Source organism: Myzus persicae, unplaced genomic scaffold (genome assembly GCF_001856785.1).
Source record: "Myzus persicae strain clone G006 unplaced genomic scaffold, MPER_G0061.0, whole genome shotgun sequence".
Taxonomy (NCBI): domain Eukaryota; kingdom Metazoa; phylum Arthropoda; class Insecta; order Hemiptera; family Aphididae; genus Myzus; species Myzus persicae.
Genome location: NW_019104262.1, coordinates 54548 through 80374, shown reverse-complemented (window position 1 = coordinate 80374; position 25827 = coordinate 54548). Strand labels below are relative to the sequence as shown.

Here is a 25827-nt window from a genome sequence, read left to right as displayed (position 1 = left end):
TAATTGTAATTGCACCCACAGTGAACAGGTAGGTAGTAAAAATAGTATAGTAAATAATTGAGCGTAGGAGTTTTCAATTAAATTACAACCATAGTATCTATAAGTTACCTTCAATTTATCGATACCTATTTTAAACACTGTTCTACATTTATTGGTGTAAACAATTTATTTTTCACTGACAACCAAATATATATATACCTATAGTATACATCTATATTTTTAAATTAAATTTTTCCAATTTCAATAAATTATTTAATTTTTAACAAACAAAAAAATTATTTTTGAAGGACAGTCTCCTCATGGTGTCCTGTATGTAATTTTAAATGATAATCCTACAAATAATATTACTTATAATATTATTAGCCTCCTCTGAGCACAATTAACCACATAATAATATATTTTTTGTTTTTAAGTATGGAGGGGCTAACAAAACGTTCCAATTTTTTTTTTTTTTTGAACATCATAGATTATAGAAATATAAGAAGAATAAAACATGCATAGCTAAAAACCAGTTAACTGAGATTTTATTTTTTTCACTGAAATTTTTAAAGAAACAATCTGTATTCTTTTTAATTTTATTTTTACAAACAGTTACAATATTATTGGCTATAAAAGCGATATATTGTCTTCTGGGTTTGAATTTTCGTTAATTTGCATCATCAGAATCAACTCCCTCATAAACTTCTTTTTCAACCTAAAATTACAAATGTGATTAATTTTAGTTTATCAAAATTATCACAGCAGAAATTTACATCTTCATCTTCATTTCTAGATCTACCAACATTATATATTTGTACGATTGACTCTTCAATATTTTCAAGCGTTTCTTGATTTTCAACAATAGCTATTTGAGTATCGGAACTATTGCAAGCCAAATGATATATCGATTTTTGAACGTCAACAATGGCTAAAGACATAAAACAATTTGTAAAAACAAATAATCATGATATTTTAAAATGTTTTATAAAAACAATATATTTAATAATATGTAGATTATCTCTACCTATATTTGAGTAGTCATTAGGATCTAAAGTTTTAAATGAAGTTTCAAAACAAAAATCACTTTCAACTGTTTGATCATTGACATACAAATACATCCCTTCTCCTGATTTGGAGAATGTCACATAACATTTATTAAGACTTGCCACTGTTCGCAACAATTGGAATGTGCGCATATCCCATACTTCTGTATTTGATATAATCTACAAAATTATAGGTAAAAAATAGTTTTGGGATTACAATATCAATCCAAATAAATTTATAAAAAATATATCTTACCTCAAGTCCATTTGGATGGAAAATTCCACTAGCAAATTGATTTAATTTATCAAACTTGTGAATTTCTTTTCCACCAATGGCATCCCATAATACACCATCTGATAACACTAATTCATTTGTAGCATCAAATGCCGCTTGATTTCTACTGTACTGATTTGAATGTCTTGGTACTAATGTCAATATTCTTTTACTAGTTTCTAAATCATATATCTGGGAAAAAATGTTACAGTTTAAAGCTTATTAAAATAATTACAATAGGTAGCAGAACTTCAATAATTACTGTTGCTATTTCGGCTTTAGTTCCAAGTATTTTATTTTGGTTATAATTGCTAAAAGTGCAGTATTCTTCGTAGTCCAAAGAATATCTAAATAAAAAAATAATATTTTAGTACATAAAATATTTTTAAAAAACGAGCTAAACTTAAATTTAAACTTACTTAAAATTGAGTGCATCTCCAGTTATAGACCAAACAGACGTAAAAGGCCTTTGGCAAGATTGAGATGATAACAAAATCCTTTCATCCCTACTGCATTGTAAGTCGATAATATATGAAGCGTGGGCTTCAAATGATAGTTCTACTTGAGAAGTAAATAAATTGAATACTATTATTCTACCATTGTCTGTTCCAGTAACAACACGATTTTGGTTCTAAAATTAAAAAATTAATTGTTATAGCAGTAAATATATATAATATTATTTTAAGAGACTTACTAAAAAATCGCAACACGTGAAATGTTCATTTTCATCATACATGTGGAAATTTCGGGTTGGACAAAAACGACTGTGTATAAGTCTTTGGTTTAGTTTTCTAGAATGTATGTTTTTGGAAAATCGCATAGCAAAGTTTGTACACATTGAGCTCCTTAGTTTAGGATCAGGACATTTGTGTGGGCTGCATGCAAATATGATCAAGTATATATTTTTTCACGGTTAAATATTTAAATACTTACACAAATAAGTCGAATTGAGGACATGGAACCATAGGATATGTACACGAAGCATGTTGATTAGTTAAGTATTCTGTAACGATAGATTCTAAACTAATCTTAGAGTTAGTATTGTTATCAGTGAGTGCTATTAAATCTTGGTCAATTTTTTTATGAACTGAATTAGACAGAGCTAATTCAAGTTCTTGTTCTGGCTCCGGTTTTGGACAACTTTCTGATAGTCTAGATAAATAAAATATAATTAATACACTTGCTTAAGAAACCAAATATTAAAAAATTCATAATACCTATCGACATTCAAACGTATTGGAGTTGAATTAATTTCTCTGGCACTAAATTCAGCACCTACACGACAATTTGGTGAATAGGCTAATTCAAATGTTTGGTTTCGAATCGCGGGTCTAGAGCTTATTGTAGATATTCCTCTTTCAATCGACTGATTCTGAAATACAAAAATATTTATTAGTATTTACGTAACTAACCAATGAAAATAAGTATCATAATTAAAATAATTTATTAAGGAGTCGTAATGTCAGAAGGTATCGTCTCCATTTTACAAACGTATAACATAAGAAATTTGCCTTCACCTGACATATTAGTGTTGTTAATATTAATATTACTCTAAATAGCCCAATTATCATGTTTAATGATAAGAAAATCCAAGTTTTTTGTTATTTTAATTTTGAAGCAGTTTATGAACATTTTTAAATTTTAATATTTTATTTAATAATAATTCGCTTTAAAATTAATATGTATAAAAACAACGACGAGACCACAGATAACATTCTTACCTTTAAATAATTAGGTATTAGGACTATTTACTTTAATACTAAAACTAACTAAGTACGCAAGCTAGAATCTGCTTAATGGAAATTTTTTATTGAACGTAATGGAGACAACACATGTGGACACACAAACCTCTTAAACAATATTTTTTTATATATTTTATTATATACGGGCGTAGGCCCAGGGCTTGGAACCGAAATTAAAAATGCCGGTATTTTAACCAGAACCTATTGAAAATATTGGAACCGGAACCTTACAAAAACCCTTTTTTGATTTTCCTAGGAACCGGAACCGATATTTATCTGAAGAGAATTTTTTGGTTAATTTCAGTTTTTTTCGGTTCTAGTTTTATTTAATTATTTAATATATTTAGGCAGGTAATACATATTATTAAATAATAGTTGATTCTTAAAATTTGGTTGTAAATGAATACGGGTAATTATAATTGTACATTTCTATAATCTAACAGTTCCAGGAAACAATAAACTATGAGCATTTACCAAAATAAATATAATAAATATTGTTATTTGCCAGTTGGTTTGTAAAGCATGTCGTTATGATTATTTCCTTATATTTTATAATTTATAAATAGTTTTGGATACTATGTCTTGTAATGTAAGTTGATGAATGATGTCAAATAAAATGATTATTAACGCGATCAAAATACACACCCGTATAAATTGTTATCAGATTGTGACAAGGACTAATAATTAATATTATATAATGGTATACATATACATATTAAATATAATTTCTGAATAGTTTCTTACAATAATAAATTCGATAGTCGTTATTTGGCAGTGTCCACCACTAAAAATAGCATATCATAGTACCTACTACCTATGATACCTATCATACAAAAACAAGTAACAACCAATCAATTAATGTGGTAATAGTGTAATGTTGAGCACAGACTGCTTCTATCTCGAAATCTCGATAATTATATAGGTATATGCATAGGCGCAATTTCAACTTTTGACTTGGGGGACTGAATATATTAAAGGCAAGCAGACCATTGCAATATAGAATTTTAAAATTGTATATCGTACGTTTTTTTTGGGGGAGGGGGGCTGCGACTAAGTTTGGGGACCTTATCCCCCCGATTTCCGCCTATGGGTATATGAATGAAGTTTATAATTGGTTTTTTTTTGCTTTTTGAAAAAAAATATACCTCTGAATACCGGTATTTACCGGTACCAGAACCGAAGCCTTAATTCTGTAATTTTAAGAACCGGAACCGAAACCGGTACCGAATTTTTATTTTTTGAAGAACCGAATTGGAACCGAAACCGAAAAAATCATAAAGGTTCCAAGCCCTGAATATAATACCTACCTATATACAATTCAATAGTTCTATAATAATATAAGTATTACCAAAAATATTTCTTAACACTGTAAAAGAATAAACTTTCAGCTATACATTTAAAAAAAATTAGGTATGTACATTGAAAAGAATTCTCTTTATTTAAGATAAATAAAAAAATATGAAATATGAAATTATAGAGCAAAATTTTATTTTGTTTTTGTTTTTGAAAACATGTCAATAACTTAAATGATGTCTACACCAATATCACGGTGGATATTCAAAAGAGCAAGTTAATGTGGTCTCCGACATAGTTGATCTCAGAAACGTTTTGAGTCTTACTAACAGTCTTTTTCAGAATTAATACTATTGGTTATAAATGTTATTTAGTACCTATCAAATTTAAAAATAACAATTGATGCAGGGAATAACCCGGATATGGTTTATTTGAGAAAAATAAGTCACATGAAATAAATACTTCTACGAAATCTGTAATGTAGAGGTCCACGTTAAAACGTTATGTCGGTACAGTCGTTTCCAGATAAAATGAGACGGCGGCGGCGCTTTTCAGTAAGTGTTGTCCAAACACTCCAAACTAGTCACTGGTACTCTGGAAGTGAGGTGCAAAGGTCACAAAGTTGGCATTGACGCGCGCAGTCACAAGTTCGAACCCGGCTCATTGGACAAAATGTTCTGCATTTAATTTTTCTGCAATTATTATTATATTATTTATATTATTTTACTATTTATACTTTTTATTCTTAAATAAAAGATTATTATCAAATATTTGATTTTAAATAAATACCGTAAAATTATTTTTGTGACAATTGTTGGTTTATTGATGTATTTTCGGCTCAGCAAACGAATTGCGTCCCAAGATCCCCTTTTCATACGAATTGCGACCCAATAATATTTAACAACTATACTAATTACGTCCGATGTAAATAGTAAATACATTATTTTCCTTCCCATTTAATACAGACTTAGGACTGTCAATAGAAACATTAAATATTATATTGCTAAAGGTAGGTTAAAAATATTGTTTTTTATCGTTTCGTAATTATGACCATATAAAATAAGTAAAGACACTTTTAAGAGTAATTTACTTTAAGTTTTATTATTAACGCTAAAAACCAATCAAGGATTACCGAGTGATTTTTCGAGGGTAAGTCGCGGGTGTAGTAGGAAATGTGTTGAGGCGACGCACAACATGAAAAGTGATGAGGCTCGAAGTCGGAGGCGACGGCGACGGCCGATAAGGGCGAGTTATTAATAAATAATAATTGAGCATGAAAAAAGGGCACGAATAGGGACATACAATTCAAAAACTACGCACGGATGTTGCGCAATACCTGGTTGGCAATAAGTCCAGTGTTGAGAATAGATAGCTAATAATTTATCTAGATAAAGATAAAGATAAAGATAACAGTACTAAATTTTATCTAGATAAAGATAAAGATAACTAAATTTTATCTAGATAAAGATAAAAATGAATAAATATTTGTCTAGATAAATATCAGATAATTTCATGTTTAAACTTGCAAATATTCAGTGGTACAGGTATTAAAAAGAGAATTACATAATTTTAAAATTTTAAAAAACAGTGCACCCAGTTTATTTTTTAAATAAACTCCATAAAAATATATGAAGAGGCATTCTCTGACTTGATAAATAATTACAGAAATAAGATTACATTTGAAAAAAAAAATAGTGATTTAAGCCATATTTGATCTACAACATAAAATCATATCCAAGGTTCTATTGTTTGACCTATTACATCTGGGTGTCAAAACTGAGGATGGAATAGTAGTATCATATTTTAGGAATACCTCTTTAATAATAGGGTATTGATTTAAAGTGTATGTCTTTTTTGTTTGAACTTAGGAAAGATATTTTTATTAGATTTGCATAATTTATAGTTTTACTTCAATTTCGAAGTATTTATTAGATGGTTAGTTGATTCTTCGGTTGATTGCGTACTTGAATCATTGTCTGTTTTTTGGATTTTCGATGGGGCAGCATTTAGAACTTGTACAAACCGTTTTATAATTGAAATAAACAAATAAACGAAATAAAAATAACAAGAAAATCGTAGTTCTTCAACAGTTTTAATTCGAAGAATTAAGATAGTAAGTCACTGAGTTTGTTGTTAAGTGATAACTGAGAACGGCGAGTTCTGAATACTGGGAATAATATTAATAACTAAAACTAAAGACAAATGAGTAATGATCACTATGTAGATATTATAAATATAAAATATATAAGTATATAATATATATAAATATATTATGCTTGTGTGTGGTGTGTCCATGAATGTTGTTTTATTTTCATCGGCTCAACACAATGAGTACCTATTGATAATTATTATTTGTTTACATTTTATACATAATTCTATGAAATGAGTATCGGCTAATAAAGACGACCATCGTCATACGGGCAGCAGGGATAGATGTTTTCGATTTTGCTATTATTAGTTGCTCTCTCAAGTTACTAAGTAACATGACATATTTTTAATTTTATACTTTTGAACGTTTCAATATTTACGANTAAAAAATGTTTGGTTGAAAATTTTTTTTAAACTAAGTTTAATAATGAAAAGTCATTAACAGTATCATTAAAATATTATTTGGACTTGAGAGTTTAAGGAATTGATTTTCCTTTTTTAATTTACAAAAATTGTAGTTGAGTTGGATTAGACATTAGGGTTCCGCGAAACGCAAACAATTTTTTAAGGGTGCCGTGGTCGTAAAAGTTTGGGAACCGCTGACCTATGATACCCATCATACAAAAACAAGTAATAACCAATCAATTAATGTGGTAATAGTGTAATGTTGAGCACAGACTGCTTCTATCTCGAAATCTCGATAATTATATAGGTATATACATAGGCGCAATTTCAACTTTTGACTTGTGGGACTGAATATATTAAAGGCAAGCAGACCATTGCAATATAGAATTTTAAAATTGTATATCATAGGTTTTTTGGGGGGGGGGGGCTACGACTAAGTTTGGGGACCTTATCCCCCCGATTTGCGCCTATAGGTATATGAATGAAGTTTATAATTGGTTTTTTTTTTCTTTTTGAAAAAAAATATACCTCTAAATACCGGTATTTACCGGTACCAGAACCGAAATCTTAATTCTGTAATTTTAAGAACCGGAACCGAAACCGGTACCGAATTTTTATTTTTTTGAAGAACCGAATTGGAACCGAAACTGAAAAAATCATAAAGGTTCCAAGCCCTGGGCGTAGCTCGAAGTGCAGTAAATAAAAGTTAAATCTTACATACAAGTAGCAAATCAACGTAATTTAAACGGAACCAAGTGTCTAAATTTGAGTGAAAACAATGAGTGAACATTAGCAAGGTGCATCATACTGTTAATCGAATTGTTTGAACTGTAGTTGGTGGCACCTATTGGTACCACAAAAATGGTGGTAGAGCGAGTTAGACTTGGAGGGACTCAAAAGTTGATAAGACAAAGAAATGGAGGAGCGTCAGCAGTGACATCAATGAGGTTTTTGAGAAAGTTCAAGTTACTGTCAACTCTTCTGTCGACTGGCATTGAAATACCGAGTTTATATAGAACTGGTGAGTAATCATGTATCGGATGGGGAATATTTAAACGCGTTACAGGCATAAGATAGAAAGCACCATTGGACTAGCTCAATGATTACAGAGTCGGAGGCTGTGTAAGGATCCCAGAGAACTGAACCATATTCAAACCGGAGTGGCACTAGTGAGCAATAGAGTGGCTTCAGTGGAGAGGTGAGCTTAAAGTCTGGCAATATTTTTTTTACGAATCCTAATGTCTTACACGCCTTACAACTTATTGACAGTATATGATCCTGAAAATAGAGGTCTGAGAGAAATAGAACCCCCAAATTTTTTTCTACTTTTGGATGTTAGATTGATATTGTTAATCGAGTAGGTGTGGCAAGTGAAATAACGTGAACTGATGAAGGACATGGATTGGCATTTATTCTCGTTCAAGTTAAGACCAATGGATTCAACAGAATTAATTTGAATATTAAATTCATCTTGCAACAGGAGACAGTAGTATTCGTTGCCAATTCGAAGGAAAATTTAAGGTTATCCGGAAAAGCTAGAATATTGCTATTAAGGAGCATTTCCTTGGCACCGTCAATGAACAAGGTGAGTAGAAGAGGTAACAGGTGGCCCCCTTGAGGAACACCTGAAGGAATAAAAGAGACTTCATATTTATGTCCACTGATGTTCTCCCATTGGTTCCATCTAGACAAGCATAATACGAACCAAGACAATAGCGGATTACCAAACCATGAATTACTGAAAACTTGAATTAAAATATTGTGTTCGACTCTATCGAACGCCTTTTCGAAGTCGTTAAAAATAACACCTACCTGTCACATTTACTTTCAAAAGCATCGAGAGTGAAATTGTTGAGGACCAACAAATTCATCGCAGCTGACCGCCCTAGCCTGAAACCGTATTGCTCATTAATACGGGTATGATTAATGGTAAGTGGAATTTCCATGGGTACGAGCTTTTCGAAAAACTTAGCTATATGGCATAAGATAGAGATACACTAGTAGTTTCTGACATGGGATTTATCATCTTATTTGAAAATGGAAGTGATGGAGCTTAGCTTCCAGATGGATGGAAATTTATTTTATCTAAACAGCACCTGAAGACAAGCCACAGTGGAAAACAAAGAAAAGATCTAATATTAAAAAGAAAATAGCCTAGAAGCCCATCAAGGCCCTACAAAATACACATTTTTTAATTTTAGTAAATTAGGCTCCACATCAGAAATATTTAAGAGGCAAATACGGGGTGATTCGAAACACAAGTGGGGAAGATTAGTGTCATTGTTTATGGTGGAAGTTGTATAAACTGAGATGAAAAAATTAGAAAACAGGTTGGAAATCTCCTGTGGAATAGAACTTGAAAATTCATCCAAGTGGACTACGTTGGGAATACTATTTTCTAACCTAAAGGTTTCAAACAAATTTCCAAAAGGATTTGGGGTTATTATTTAATACTTACACTGCGATTCAAAATACATGTAAATGGTGTAGACTTTTTCACAGCCAATTTAAAATTTGCCTCTTGTTTTAATGATTCTGCAGTTGTGGACAAACCTTTTGCGATTAAATGTTGATGTATTAAAAATAGCAATTGTTGATCATCGAAATTAATTTTAGTTTGAGCAGCAACGTTTGTCTACAAATAAAATTATTTATACAGAAAATCATTGAAAATAATAATTATTATATATATTTAGTCAGCAAATGGCACTAAACTGGGATGACCCTACGTCTGTGAAAAAAGAGCTTTTATATACAGAGCTGATTATATGATAACCTTACTTAAGAAAGTAATATAGAAATTAAAAACAAAGATACCAAAGAAAGTATTGGCTGTATAAATTATATCGAATTTCTTCGTAAATTGAACTATTTATTATTTAATTCTTTCATTTACCATATTATTATTAAGTCTTTGTTATTCACAATAATTTAACATAAAACAAAGCCTAGTCAAATATATATCTTTACTTTTTTGATATAATATAGAAATTTGTTCACTCAAACCGGTGTTTAAAAAAAAAAACCAAAGAGTATCTTCAGAGCATGAAGATAAATCGGACATGTAGTTACATTATGTCTTATGGCTACTGACTAATTTACCACGACAGTAAGCTATTTATATAATTATGAGAAATTATGATCTAAATTTACAAATAGGTACCTATAATTTCCACAGGCTGATATTGTCGGTAAAAAAATAATATAATAATTGTTATGGGGGTTTGAAGTTGGAACTTTGACTAAATTATTATGATAAAATAAAACTAGTAATTAATATCAGATAGATCGTTTCCGATAAGAATCGTTTTTCATATACAATGATTTATTGTTGAATTAAAATTTAACACATTAAACATTACAGTAGGGATCTATTCAATGACGAAGGACACTCGGCGTCGTAACACCTACTTGTAATCCGTTATATGATTGTATGAATATAAATAAATATCGAAGTGTAGGTAAAAATAAAGTGTACGTGGGCATAAAATATCAGTAGTTAATGAGAAAATTCTGTTCAGCGTTTTAATTATAAATGTTATATACTTGTATAGTTGTATACATCGTGTTCAGATATTTTGACAAAAATAAAGTTCCATAAGCATAAATACCTACATTTATTTGGATTTTAGTTTAATGTAACTTAAATTATGGCCTTTTAATTATTTTTAAAATTGGTTTTTAATAGATTTGAAGTTGGTACAATTTAAATCTGTATGATTAGTTATCTTAATAATTAATTTATTGACAAAAAATTTCATAAATATTTGTTTTTGCTTTATTTTTTTGTTAATTTGACTAGTATTATAAACTCCATGTTTTGAATACTATAATTAATACAAACTATAATTTTATTGCATGTAAAGTACATACCATCTACCTATAGTATATTATTCAATTGAAAAAGAATATAAAATGTAGTCACACAAATCTAGTACACCGATAAAATGATCGAAAAAACATAGCACCTCACCACCACAGCTTTCAAAGTAATTTTCAACGACGTTATGAAGTGGTGGTCCGTGCCGGGTGATGAGCAGGGTCGAGTTTATGACGTTATGAGAACGCTCTCCGTATCACACAAATTTATAGAATGTCCCCAGCAATAAGATATATATGTAAAAAACGTACAATATGCGATGCGTGTACAATTTGATCCTGGTGTGAGATAATTTTAAACCGGTTGAGCCTAAGGAATCTCTATATTTGTTAATACTATTTTTCTAATAAATTCCATGGAACTACTGTATACCTACACGTTTTTTTAATAAGGATGAGGTTTTAAACTATTCAAACATCAGACTAGAACAATTTGAATAGTTTGAGCAAAATTAAGTTAAAAAAGTTCCGGTAAGAATTTTTACAAATTAAAAACGAACGTACTCGATTTATATTTGCCATTGATACTTCATTTTCAGCACCATTATTTTTTATTTTCCCTGAAATCAATTCCATTAACTCTAAAACATATTTTTGAAATGTTACATGTTCTTGACGTTTTTCTTGCAATACAGGATTTTTCATTAAACCTATAACGTTACGTAAATATGTATTATTCAACTAAATAATTCATAAAAATACTAGGTATATAACGTACTGCATTTTCTAATTGAAAACACAATTTTAAAGATACATTCACAATCAAAATTATTAAAATAATTAATTACTAACTTTGTAATTGACCACTGTTAAATAAAGGTAGTTTACTGATAATTTGACGAACTGATTCACAGCGAGCCAATCCTGCTAATGCACGACTTGCCAATCCTCGTATAGCGTCAACATCAGTAATTGGTTTATTAATAGTCATTAAACTAAGTAAAACCTGAAACAATTTTAAGTTTGTCTCTATGTTACACGTCATGTGTAACCACACTTTTAAAAACTTCTTTCTGTATACAATCCACACAAAAGGTATTGTAAGAAACTTAAAAAATATTATCTGTGTCGAATAAGTTATGCGGGGCACCAAGGTAAACTCATATTTGAACACAAAAAGTTAATAAAAAACTTTTTAAAAAAAATGTAAATAGATTTTCAAAAACAATTTACAACAAATGTTTTAACCTATTCATAATTTAACACAATAAATCATTCTATTGTTTTGTAAGATACAAAAATCACAAAATGACACAAATAATAATTAAATAGAATCATCAGAAAATATATTTAACCAGCTGAATACCTAACTTTGTCTAGGAGGTATTCGACTTTTTTATAAAAAAAAAATTAAGTTGTAAAAACTACTATTTTCTAGAATCTCTTATTATATCTCTTTAATTTATATAATATCTCTGTACATATTTTTATTAAGATTACAATACTTCTTTGTAAACAATTTTTTGTTCTTTAGTGAGGCGCATACCCATACATGTTTTGTTTTTGCCAAGCTGACAAGGGAGCAAACAACATAAAATTGTAAGTAAATAAAACAGGGATTTGTAATTTCAAGGCATCCGACCTTCAGTATCTGTCCCTATACCTTATTAATGGACATAGCAATACAAAGCTTTATAGTTTAAAATTAAATATTGGGCCGAGTCTGAAAGAAGTTTAGTTTCAATGCATAGTTACTATCCGTAATATATTATAATTGCATAATTTCGGTGCATTTAAATTCTCCATAATTATTGTTTGAGCTGCAATTCAAGTAAAGTTTATGCGAATGAAGTTCTAATTTATTTCAATACTTCGAAAATTAAATTGGAGTATCAATGGCATGATCTTGATCAGTCAGACTATTATTTTCATTTTATAGGCATTATGCGACCAATAACACAAAAATTAAAAACTAAAAAAAATTATTTAATGACAGAATATTGCACTGCTCTGTTGAAATCTCAATGGATAGATAACGTTTGTAAAATAAGTATATGTATTGGTTTATTATGTCAAAGGCATTTATTTATCGTTTACATTTATATATGTGCAAATCATTTTGAGTTAGAAATACATGAACGTTTTTCTTTTTATATCCAAGATTTAAAAATTGAATAATAGATTCCCTATCAGTTGTCTTTGTCTATCGCTATCAAAAAAAAGTCAAAATAAATTTTTATGAGCTTTTGAAGTTGAAATTTTTACATTGGATATTCAATTGATTTCTCAAGCAGCGATTTTTTTATTTTGTTGTAATTCAAAAACGAATTACCGTAGACACTTGAAATCTACACCATATGTTTTTTTTATCAATTCATATACTTGATAAAATATTCAAAATATTTTAAATCGTTTTAAGCTGTTGATAGAAATTTTCATTTTTTTAACATATTAATGTCAATAACATTTTATTGGTCGGGTCAAAAAGCATGAAAATTTAATACAGGACTCTTGATATATTGTTACCATACCAATTGAAAAATATTCAAAATACACATGCACGATTTTTTTTATAAGCATTTAAAGTTCAAATTTTGACAATATTTATCAAATTGAATATAGAAAATGATTTTGTAGCTAAAAATTTATACAATTTTCAATTTTTATAGTTAAGGATTGAAAATTTAAATCAAAGTTATACTATGCAGTTTTTTCTGTATCTAAAAAATCTAAAAAACACATAAATACAGTTTTTTTTAACAGACATTTTACAATTTTTGAAAACAGGCACAAAAATAAAAAATAAAAAATACACATCATTGTAAAATCAATACATTTATCGTTCCACTCAGAGTTTAAAATAAATTAAATGAAATTGAAACAATATTGAATTGAGATAAAATTGTTCATAATACAAAACTCATAATAATAATTTATAATTTACTAAATAAAGTACCTACTACCACCTAATTATGATTATTTATTAAATTGCATAGGAATCACATTGTTTAATTTTATCAGTGATTCCATATTTGATTCATCATGTAAATATAGTACAAAAAAAGTTGCAGTTAATCCAAATATTTATACACAAGGTTTTTGAAGAAACATAAACGATATTGTATTTAGCTTAAAACAGTGTTTCTGAACGTCTGTGGGTACCGCCTCCTAGAGGGCACTTAGATCCTACAGGGCGGGGGTAGTGTCGAAGGGGCGTTGGAGGAATAATGAGCTCTCAAATGAAAAAAATAATGGAAAAGTAAAAAAAAAACTAGTGTCCAGTGATGCGTATCATCATTATATTATTAAACGTTAAGAGTTTTTATTTTAATTTAAAATACTGGACCATAAACGTATGCCCATTTTTATTTTGATTAGTTGGAAATAAGCCTTCAGTTATTTTGGTGATGAGGCACTGAACCAAAAAAGGTTAAGAACCACTGATCTAAAATATAATGAAATTGAATCAGAGAATATAAGTAATATCAAATTGATTGAAATTAAAACTGAAATAAAAGGAAACTAGTCAATTCAACAAATAAATACCTAGTTAATTAGTTTTGGGTGTAAAATGACAAAATTATAATCGTATTATAATTATGAGTATTATAAATTGTATTTAACTAATTATAAAAAATTATTTTTTGTTGGACAAAAGTCTAGAAGTTCATAAAGATTCTTTAAACATACATGTAGGACTACATTTTTCATATAGATAAATGCTAGAACATATAGGAACATGGAAAGGAACAGTAGAACGGTTATGACGAGGAGGGACTTTAAAGTTGAGTAAGGATAGTAAATTAGATGAATCTACTTGACCAGAGAGTCCTTTTAGAAGCTTAACGCGAAGGACAAGCTAGCGATCTGCTAATGAGTCGAGAACTAATTTAGCAGCAACTGCAAAATAGTCGAGAGGAGGGTGATCAATACCTAACAAAAAACCGGCAGAATGGAGGAACCGGGACTGAACTCTTTCAAACTGTAGATAGGCATTAGCAGTAAATGGTCACCAAACCACCACACTATATTTTAATATAGGTTGGACTAAAGTGCAATATAGTAATTTAAATGACGAATCAAATTAAAAATCCCTAGCTAGTCTATTGACAAATCCAAGAGCTTTCAACGATTTACAATAAATCATGTCAATGTGTGGTCGTGAATCTAATGTGCTATTAAACTTTCAATCAAGATCTCTAACAGCATTATCAGCAAGATTACAGAACCTGAAATATTGTAGGAATGAATTAATGGTGAGCAACTACTTGTGTAAGTAAAAATTTTCCATTTCAAAATATTTCATGATAAACCTATATTTTTAAACCAATTGATAAAGCTATTGTGAGATAATCATCAATAGAACCAAAACGCAAGTAGAACTTAATGTCAACAGCGAAGCATAGAATACAAGAATGACGCAAACACGGCTGTTATTATTAATGAAAAGAGAAAACAAAAGGGAGGACAGATGTCCACCTTGAGGAACGCCGGAGAATTCTAGGAACAAATTAGATTTGGTTCCAAAAATATTTACCCATTGATATCGATCACTAAGATAAGAGGTAAGCATGAAAAGAGAGGCTCACCAAAGTCTAACTGTAAACAATTTTTATCAAAACTTTATGATGACCTCAGTCCAAAGCTTCACCGAAGTCGGTATAAACTACATTTATCGCTGTTGAAATGATTCAAATACAAAGTTATTTTATAGGAGATTGCATGTTGTAGTGGAGACCCGGCGAAACCCGTGTTGTTCTTAAATTAGAATATTATTGGATATTATTATAATAATTTCCTTTAAAACCAGCGATTCAATTATTTTAGCAATATGAGAAAGAATTGAAACAGGCCTGTAATTTAAAACTGAAGAAGAACTACCCGATTTAAAAATGGGAATAATAGAACTAAATTTAAGCATAGAAAGGAAAATGCCTTCACTTAAAGACCTATTAAAAATAATCCATAGGGGATAACAGATGACAAATCACAGCTGGAACAAAAACTCACTGGAGAGACTATCAGGGCAAACGGAAGATGGAATGCAGATAGGATATTAAGGACATCATCAACACTAAAAGAGACACTATTAGGCAGATCAAACAGTGGAATATACATGTCATCGAGATGAAGTTCAAAATGATCATTAGAATAGACAGAAGAGAGGTTAAGAGGCAAAAAGATCAGCTGCTCCTTGCTTATCAGAGGAGACCGATTCATTGAAGTACAACTGTTCAGGAATAACATTTCCGGAACTATTACCGTTAATGAATTTCCAGTACCTAGTGACGGGAATCCTTTATTATTGATTGTTCAGCACGTTTAGTATACTCACGCAAGCATTTTTTTGACTCATATTAAAATTTGACACGAAGTAGGGAATTTAAATATTTGATGAGTAATTATTACTTTTGTTTTTTTTTCTCGTTTCGTAATTGTAATTCTTTATTTATTTTTTATATTATTTTGTCTCTCACCAAGTTAAGCTAAGTACTATTGATCTACGTTAAATGGTTACATCTCAGATACTGAAACTACAAAAATTGTTGTCCAAGTTTTAAAAACACAAAAATGATGAAATTTGAAAGAATAAAATCTGTTTTTGAGTAAATAATACCAAAAAAATACTAACAATATTTCACAGATAATATTCTCAACTATATTGTATATCCATTTCGAGTCTTAACTATCACTATTCACTACAACCTGAGTGTTTCTATCTCGCTCAAAACATCATATACATTTACGATCAAATAAGGGTAGGTAACTCCTTGATTTTTGTGAAGACATTGTTGTATTCCTTCATTTAATTTAAATTAAGATAAATAAATTATTATTAGTATGTTAATAGGTAATAATATAAAATAAAATTGGTCAAACTCTGTATCTTTCAATATTACATTTAAATTCTGAACCGGATATTAAACAAATATAACAAAATATAATCTCAGGTATAACTTAGTCAATTTTTAAGTTTAAAATTATTTTAGATACAGACCCAGAAATATTGGGTGGTAAGAATATTAACGAAAAATGGTGAAAACTCTTTAAATTATTTTGGTGTAAATATGTAGAAGGGTGTTCTTTACGAATCTTACGAATCTTTGGTATAGAATGATTTTCTATAATTAGTCATCTGATCAAAACTAAAACCTTTTTTTCCAGTTTAAAATTCATTTTTTGAAGTTCACATAGGCATTTTTCATTTAAACCCATCAAAAGTTATTTACCTCAATTCCTTTCAATGATCAAATTCACAAGGATCTTTAACTTGACTATTTTTTTTTTTTTTTGCTTGAAAAGTTATAGTATTTAACAAAGCATAGTTAATATTTTAACAAGTTTTTGTAAATGTTCAGTATAATTTAATAATCCTGCTTTAGGGATGTCTTCAAGGCATAGCCATAATTTAAAATCGAAAAGATATTACTCCCGTTTTGATAATTCTATCCATTATTTAATTAATTGAATTTTATTTATTTTGTAGTACTCTATAATTCAAATTTTAATTATTACATTTTCAAGAATATTTTTTTCATCTACAGGTACAACATTATCTTTAATTTTATACTTAAACAAGTTTCATTATCAGAATTTTTAGTGAATACTATATAAAATAAACCTTTGTAAAGAGATTTTTATAAGAAAAAATCCTAGATAAAAATCCTAGATTTGATAAATTACCAAAAGACTAAAAATGTCTACCACATATAAATGTGTATTGAAATCTACAATTATTAAATGAACTTCTACAATTTACAGACAAACTACATCTACCCTTAATAGTTGTGCTTGTAATTTATACATTAGCAATTTGACCAATTGTAGTAGGTATTATAATTAATTATCTTTAAACTAAAAAATAAATAGGCCGTGAATTTATTAATTCATTTCGGTGTTATATTTATAGGACAAATTTTTTCTATCTGTTTGCATGTATTTTCCACACATACAATACATGCATTTTCAAGTTGAAGAAAATCATCAATGCCATTTATTGCAAAAGTTGTATAGCTTGTTATAGTATTAAGATTATTTAAACTCACATTTAAAAAGAATACTTATTGTTCACTTATAATACCTCCATCATCTTTTCCAAATATAATTGCCAATATTTATAAGAAATATAAAAATAATTGTTTTAATAAAAACGTTTTATTTTTCATTTTTGTGTAATAACCAAAAAATTGGTAGATAGTAGATACTTCTCAAGTTAATAAATACTTGATATTGTATGCAAAAAGTTTATCAAAGAAAACTATAAAAGGTTGGGAATTATTAAATTATGAACAGTATTTTAAATTGGAAAACTTTAAATGAAATACTAGTGTCTGATTATAATTATCATGGACCAGGAAAACAAAATATAAAAAAAATAAAAAACCAATCAACAAACAAATAAGATAAAGCTGCTATGGACCTTGATTATTTATATGAAACCGGAAACTAAAACAAGACACATTCAAAGACACTCCTTAAGATGAAAAAACTGCGATACTAAAACTACAATATTTGTAAATAATTTTTTTACTAATATATTTTTTTGTCACTCTAGCACCAAAAGTTTAGTTTTTGATAATAGTTGAAGTGTTGTAAAGGCACCTTTTTCCGTCCAGTAAGATTAAGTGGGAATCTCTTTAGTATCAAGCTGTAAAATGAAAATCTATTAAAGTGCAGTGCGTATCTGCTACATAACCAGACTGAAATCTATTCACGGTCATTACAAAAAATAAAAACGTTGGTTTATATCTTAAATTCATATTATAACATCCTTTTATGACGCATAAACATTATCTTTCATTAAATTGTTTATTTTTGAATAGATCTCCGCATTATCTTTGACGTAATCGAGAGACGTGACAAAAAATAATATGTTTGGATGGTGTGGGAAGACAATTTTAGTCATAGCCAAAATGCTGACCTCAACTGCGACTCGTGCATACATCGAGTTTGACTTAAATACATAGCTCATTTCCCGATATTACCTCACAATTTAATATTATGAACTTTTTGTGTTAAAAATAAAATGTACCCAAGTGCTCAACTTACTACTGTCAAAATACATCAATTTCAAATATATAAAGGTATAATACTATGTCTGTAAAAGTTTGGAGAGAAAATTTAAAAAAAAGTCATTACTACTACTTCAAATAAGTTTCTATCATATACCTACATGAATTATATTCTAACTACTCAACCAATCATAAGTAGGTAGCTACTTAAATTGAACTTACCATAATTCCATTATTATTCCGAATACAATCCCAACTTTTTTCAATCACAGCGTCATAAGTCTGGGGTTTTAGTGTTCTAACTGACCCATATGATGAATAGTATGTGTTATTTATAACTTCCTAAATTATAATATTTATTGTTTAGTTTATAATAACAAATCAAATTGAAATTAAGAATTATATGAAAATATATACCCTATGTATTGGTGCACAAACACAAGTTATAATGATAGAAAGTGCAGCTTTTTGAATATTAGCATCTAAAAGATCTCCTTTTGCTGCTATTAAAATAATATTTAATCCGACATTGTCATTTGCATCATGTGGATCATCTTCTCCCACTGCAGAGATATCATTTTGATTATCTACTGGAAATTTAGGTGATGGCACTTTACACAACGATAATTGAACTTTTGGTAATACCGCACATTTGCTTAATACTTCTAGTGCATTTTTAATCATTTCACATCTGAAATGAAATTTAATTGTTTAACATGCATAATTAAAGAAATCAATTATTTTATCTACCTCCTCCAATCGGAATATTTCCATTCATGGGACAAACTAATTATTTTCAATAATAAACTTAAGCCACCCAATTTAAGAAATTGATCAATCGGTGTAAAATGGTTCTGCAGAAACACAGCATTTGATAATAGCTCTATGTCTTCTAGGACTTTATCTCGAGATTTTTTTGTAGACTAAAAAAAATACAAAATAAAAATTTCGTTTCATGAACTAAGTTCTTAAAATGCCATACTTTATAACCAGGTACTGTGTAAAAATTCGTTGTTGATGAAATTAACGGATCAGAATCTCTTATTTTCGCTCTATATTGTATTTTCCAAACTTTTATATGTAAATGCGCTTCAAAGTAATGTTTCAAACCAGCACAGACATGACGAATGATTTTCATTACATAACATTCAGCATCTTCAATCAATGAACTATTTGCTGGATGTTCAGATGAAAAAATAGGCAAGGTATAATAGGTAACCTATAAAAATTATTAATAGGAGTACATTTCACTTATTTGATTTAACTTGGAATAAGTAAATTAATCATACCATATTAAACAGCTTACGTAATCCATCATGGTTATCAAATATTTCTTGAATAACTTTATAATGAAAACTTTTACTGAAGAACTTAATTGCAAAAAGTCTACTAGAATCATGAGAACACTCCAATATCCAAAATGCATACCTTATGAATGATGAATAAAATCGTGTTAAATATAATATAATATCAAAAAAAAAAAAAAAAATACTTTGACATACTTTACAAGATCAACAATGACAATTTCAGGTAAAAGACAAATCCTTTCCATTACTTCTTCGTGATTTGACAAATAATATAAGCAAATTGAAACACCAGTGAATGGAATACTAAGTTTTGGAATTAGAAGTAATTTCTACACATAAAATAAATAATTACGTTTTTTAAATAACATACATTCACATTTTAAGAAGAAGAAAGACCATAACTATTTAATGTCAGATAATTCTAAAGCATACATTCAATAGATTGCCATATACATATAGCAAATAGGTATTTAGTATTTAACAGTGAGTAGGTATGTAAGCATTTGCGGTTAAATATAATTTTAAGCAATTAGTTAAGTTGGTATCAAAAACAAAGTTCAATACTCTTCGACCATCCTATCCAAAAGTATGAGTAGTACTCAGTAGGTTAAATCATAATAATACATTAAATTTAAAATCCGGGCCTGTATAAGTTTTGTTCGTAGTTTTCCAGTTTTGAATTAGTTATCAACTACGGTTGTGGTATGCAAAAAATTCAAAACCTTGTTTCAAATCCTATATTGTTTCATTCTTTATTCTGCCCAACTACAAACTATCCCAGAATTTCATGGAATATACTGAAAATGGTCAAGTGATATTAGAGTCAAGCAGAAAAAGAAAAAAAGAAACATTCAATTTTATAACATACAGAAATTATGTCATTTTTATTTAAAACTGTAATAATACATTTACACTTTTCAATTTTGAATTTTAGTCTACATTTGGTGAACAATTAAAAAATTGTGTAATTAATTATTTTATTATTTTATTCATTTTTAGATTCTAAACGGTCTATAACGGTCATTATTTTCAGTCCCTTCGGTGTCCATTATATGGAAGTTCTACTGTATACATATATAACAATCTTACATGATATATAATATAATATTATAATAACATGATCTAACTTAATTGTTTGAGTTGTTAGGTTCATTTTGAAATCATCGCAACTCCTAAATAAAATTAAGTTTGCCACCACTGAATTAACATGAAATATAATAAACATACTTGTAATCCTTGCAAACCAATAAATTCTGTGGCTAATTGTTTGTGGAATATAAGAGCAGCCAAATATTTCAATGCTTCAATTGTTAAATAACCATTCTGTTTTTCTGAAGAATTAATTATTTTCATTACCAAGTTGAGTGCATTTTTCTCATGGGCATGCTTTAAGGACTATAAATATATATTTTTTTAATTTTATTATTCATAATAAACATTATAATATAAAATAAATACCTCTGGACATCCTATAGTCGATACTAAAAATTTGAGAGAGTAAACTAATTTTGATATCAAATTAGGTGAATAGATTTGTTTCCAGATGCTTGCATTAGAGTGAGTAGAGGAGTTTGTAGTGCTTTTACCATAAATCAAATTTTTTTCTTTTTCTAAAATATGTTTTGATTTAAGAGTAAATATAAAATGGTTTATAAATAACTGCAGTGTTTGAAAGTAACAGATTCATGGAATGAATTTTTTTTTAAAATTTTGTATGGGATGTATATGTTACGGGCAAAGTGGAAAATTCGGGCATTGTATACAATGTCCGAGGTATATTGGGCAATGTAAATTGTGAAGTATTTATACAAATAATCTGCATAATATTATTTTAAATAATCAATGATATTATATACTAAAATTATTATACTCGTTTATATGGTTATTTATATAAGAGTATTACAATTTTTTTTAAATTAATTAAATTTTAAATGTATTTAAAGGTAATGCAATAAAATATTATGTGCATAATGTTCAGTTATATGATATTATACATGAAGTTCATTTGTCAATTGGACATGGAGGTAGAAATAGAATGGAACACGAGATTAATAAAAAGTACAAAAATATAACTAGAGATGTAATAACGTTATACTTAAATAATTGCGAATCGTGTAAAAAGAAGGGAAGTACAGCTAAAAAAGGGTTGGTTGTAAAACCAATCATATCTTCTGAAATGAATTCTCGCTGTCAAATTGACTTGATCGACATGCAAGCACAATCAGATGTCGATTATAAATTCATATTAGTTTATCATTATCATCTAACAAAATATATTATGCAGATTATTTGTATAAATACTTCACAATTTACATTGCCCAATATACCTCGGACATTGTATACATTGCCCGAATTTTCCTCTTTGCCCGTAACATATACATTTAATTTTTTTTAAAAAATAGTTGTAGCTGGTGGAGGAAATCTTTTTATCTACAAAAAATTAATATAATTTTTAATTCTTTCAAAATGTTATAATCATTTTAATAAATAAGTTCTAGACAGTTCTAGTGTCAAACCTTAAGTTTACATAAATATGATTATTCATTGAGAGCAGACTGGAAGTATATGAAAGCTTTTAAATCGGTTAAGGATCATTAAAAGACAATTAATTAATTTTAAGTTTCAAATTGAAAAATATGTGACTTTATCAAGTAACTTGTTCAAAATTAAAAAATTAACAATATTAAGATTTTGAGTTTCATTCTTTAACAACTATTGGAACTACCTGGTTTATTTATAAATTTAAATTATTTAAAAAAGAACAGGGAATGAAACAACATACTTTGTTTATGAAATCATATAATGTTATATTATTATTAAACTTGGTTTATTATTTAAATCTTTAAAACGAATATTAATGTTCTAGTTGGAATCTTCATCTAAGTTAAGAAGATGATTTAGTTTATGCCTCACTAAACAGTCATAGAGAAATTTTTTTTTTTGTATATTATAATTTTACATATCTGAGATCATGCATAAGTCAAAAAATATTTTGATGACATATGAATTCATATCAAATTTAAAAGATACAAATATTTTTAGTACATCTACACATTTTTAAATTTTACTGTACAATTAATGATATTTTATAATTTAAAATTCATCAAATATTTTTAGTTAAAATGTTTTTTATTAATAATTTATTTCAAGAAAGAATGAAGAGTTACTATTATTTTTTGGAGATGGAGCAACTGTATCACAATTAGATTGATCGCAATTTGTATTTTGATATTTTTGTATGTTTTGATTGATTTCATTTTCTTCGCAGAACAGAGTATAATATGATTGTAGACGATCCAATATAATTGGAACAAGCTTATTATTATCTTCCCTGTATAGTTTAAAATTATATTTAAGTAATATATTTATGTAAGTGTCCATGTATTAAAATAAATACTTAAAATATGAGTATACACACATGAAATTATCAGCAATGTCTACAAAAGACATACAAGATGCCAAAAATCCAGTTGCATAAGTTTGAAATGGTTCACTATTATTTTCTGCCCAAGTGAATAGCCTTTGTATAAGTTGACGATTTTGAAGTTGACCCGACTAGAAAATATAATCTTTTTATGCTCTTTTTCCAATAAATTAAAAATGTACTTACATCTTTAATAATAAAAGTCAATTCTAACCCTGGTATGAGATTCCTTATAAGCCTACATGCTGCCTCGCTTAAATTGTAGTTCTTTTTAGTTTGTATTGGAAAATAATCCATTACTAACTGAAAACATTTCGTAAAAACAAATGTGAATTATATTTATTAATTTAATAAAATCAAAATATATATACATTTCAATATCTACCTTATTCATTAAAGAAACTTTGCGAAACATATTCAAATACATCTGGGCCAATACACAATTCAGATCTATTCGAAATGGATGGCGACCATAAAAGGGATCATTGTTATTTATAAAATAATTGTGCAATTCTGTTTCAAATAATTCACATAATCTGAAAAAAGTTAAATTATTCATAGTATTATATTGACTTAAGAAAATGTAACATCAGAAAAATTTAAATCAAAAATCATGTTTTGTAAACCTATTGAACAATAAAAATCTTTAGGTGTTTGAGAATAATTTAAATTTATAAATAATAAATTTATACTTGTATTTGAGTCAGGGGCGCTCGCATAGAACGACCAGTGGGTGCCATTGCATCCACTGGTATTTTTTTAATGAACCAAAAAATCAGTGTGTAATAATGTACGTATGTGACTATCTATGTACGTATTACATAAATTTAATTTTGCAAACACTGAGCTGATTTTCTGCGGGCCCCTGATTTGAGAGTACCATTTATTTGATTAAAACAATAATAGGTATAAAAATTTTAAAATTAAAAAAATCTTAACTGAGAACCTGAAACTGAAGCTATTAATTTATACAAATTAAAAAAAAAAAGATCAATCATTAATAATATGATGATTTAAATTACTCGTTTAACGTTGGTATGGGATTGTGGTTAGAGGTCGGAATTTTTTCTTCCCATTTCCTTAGCAAGTTGTCCAACTCTCTGACGGATTGCTCCATAGCTCTATTTGACGGCTCAACTGAAGAGCAAAACACTGAGCAGCCACTATGGTAAGACGACGTTTAACTCTGTTGAAAATTAATTAATAAATAACGATTAATAACAGCATCTGTGGTGATACAATTATAGAAAATCCGAATTCCGTATCTATATTTTCTACCGAAAAATAAACTAGACTAATCACTACTTACAGCCCGAGATGTAGCCACCAGTAATATAAAAATGTACACTGTTCTTATTCAATTTGTTCAGCAGAAACCACGACTCACAAGCATAACAACAAGGTAACAGTTACTAACCTCAAAAATGAGTATACTCCGGCTCAAGGTTAAATATAAGTGTATCCAGGCAAAACGAGTCCGAACCCACCTTAGATCATATACAATGGATGGAGTCATAGCATACTACGCGTATAAAATGAGTTGATAACAACATTACTATAAGACCTGTGACATCTGCGCACAAGCGACTGCTTATCATAATATATCAATCTGTTTTTTCCTTAGATCATATACAATGTTGTTAGTGTTGTAACTTGTTTATCAACTGCGCGTCTGCACTCTGCGCCAAACATTAATGATAAAAGACCACGCGCATGGGCATATCACCGAGATCCTACAGTGATGTTGGCTTCACAAATAGTTCGTATGGCTCTATCTACTGTATATGATCCAAGGTACCCACGCATCCCCCACTCATCGGCACACCAACAACTGTTCGGTGCCAGTAGATAGCGCTCAACGCTAAACAGTATGTAGCATATTATAAACTGTTTGTAGCAGGGATGCGCAACTCAAAGTTATTATAGGGCCAATTTTTAGAAAATTAAAATCTAGAGGGCAAGAACATAGATAGCAAAATAAAAGGGTCATTCAAAATATATATTTTAATTAGCATTTATTTTGTTTGTAATGTAATTTGTAAATGTAGCTCAGGCCAGATATGAAAGGCTCGAGGGCCGCACATGACTACCTCTGGTATGTAGGATACAGATTACAGACTCTGTATTAAAGAGCGCAGACTTTAACATACGTCCACCTCTTAAAGTATACTCTCTACGATCATTGATGACCGATCGGATCGTAGAGAAAAGCTCCTCCTTGTACTAAACTTTATCATCCTGCTCCTACGTAAACTCGCTTTCCCCATTCCATACAACCACCAGTAGCTCCGTTTCCTACTGTTGTCGTTGTGACAGAGTTTGCCAACTCTTCGTTGGTCAGCCGCGTTGGTTAGGTTGCCTCCCCAAACATAAGTAGGCGT

At 28.9% G+C, this 25827-nt stretch overlaps 1 protein-coding gene across 1 annotated transcript; it reads right to left on the bottom strand.

Annotated features, from left to right (window-relative positions):
* Positions 1-567: 567 nt before the first annotated feature.
* On the bottom strand, positions 568-24616 carry LOC111040589 (DDB1- and CUL4-associated factor 1-like). The gene is made up of 25 exons (XM_022324523.1): positions 24469-24616; positions 23832-23982; positions 23633-23749; positions 23441-23577; positions 23190-23353; positions 21481-21632; positions 21250-21417; positions 20218-20351; positions 20005-20143; positions 19698-19934; positions 19466-19638; positions 19133-19406; positions 18938-19057; positions 11556-11709; positions 11268-11413; positions 9343-9519; positions 2514-2668; positions 2230-2448; positions 1991-2171; positions 1716-1927; positions 1559-1643; positions 1279-1488; positions 1004-1202; positions 753-907; positions 568-694 (listed from the first exon to the last, which is right to left on the bottom strand). Exons 1-25 carry the CDS (start codon positions 24561-24563, stop codon positions 647-649), a joined length of 4002 nt encoding a protein of 1333 aa, XP_022180215.1. The 5' UTR covers positions 24564-24616; the 3' UTR covers positions 568-646.
* Between the last annotated feature and the right edge of the window lie 1211 nt (positions 24617-25827).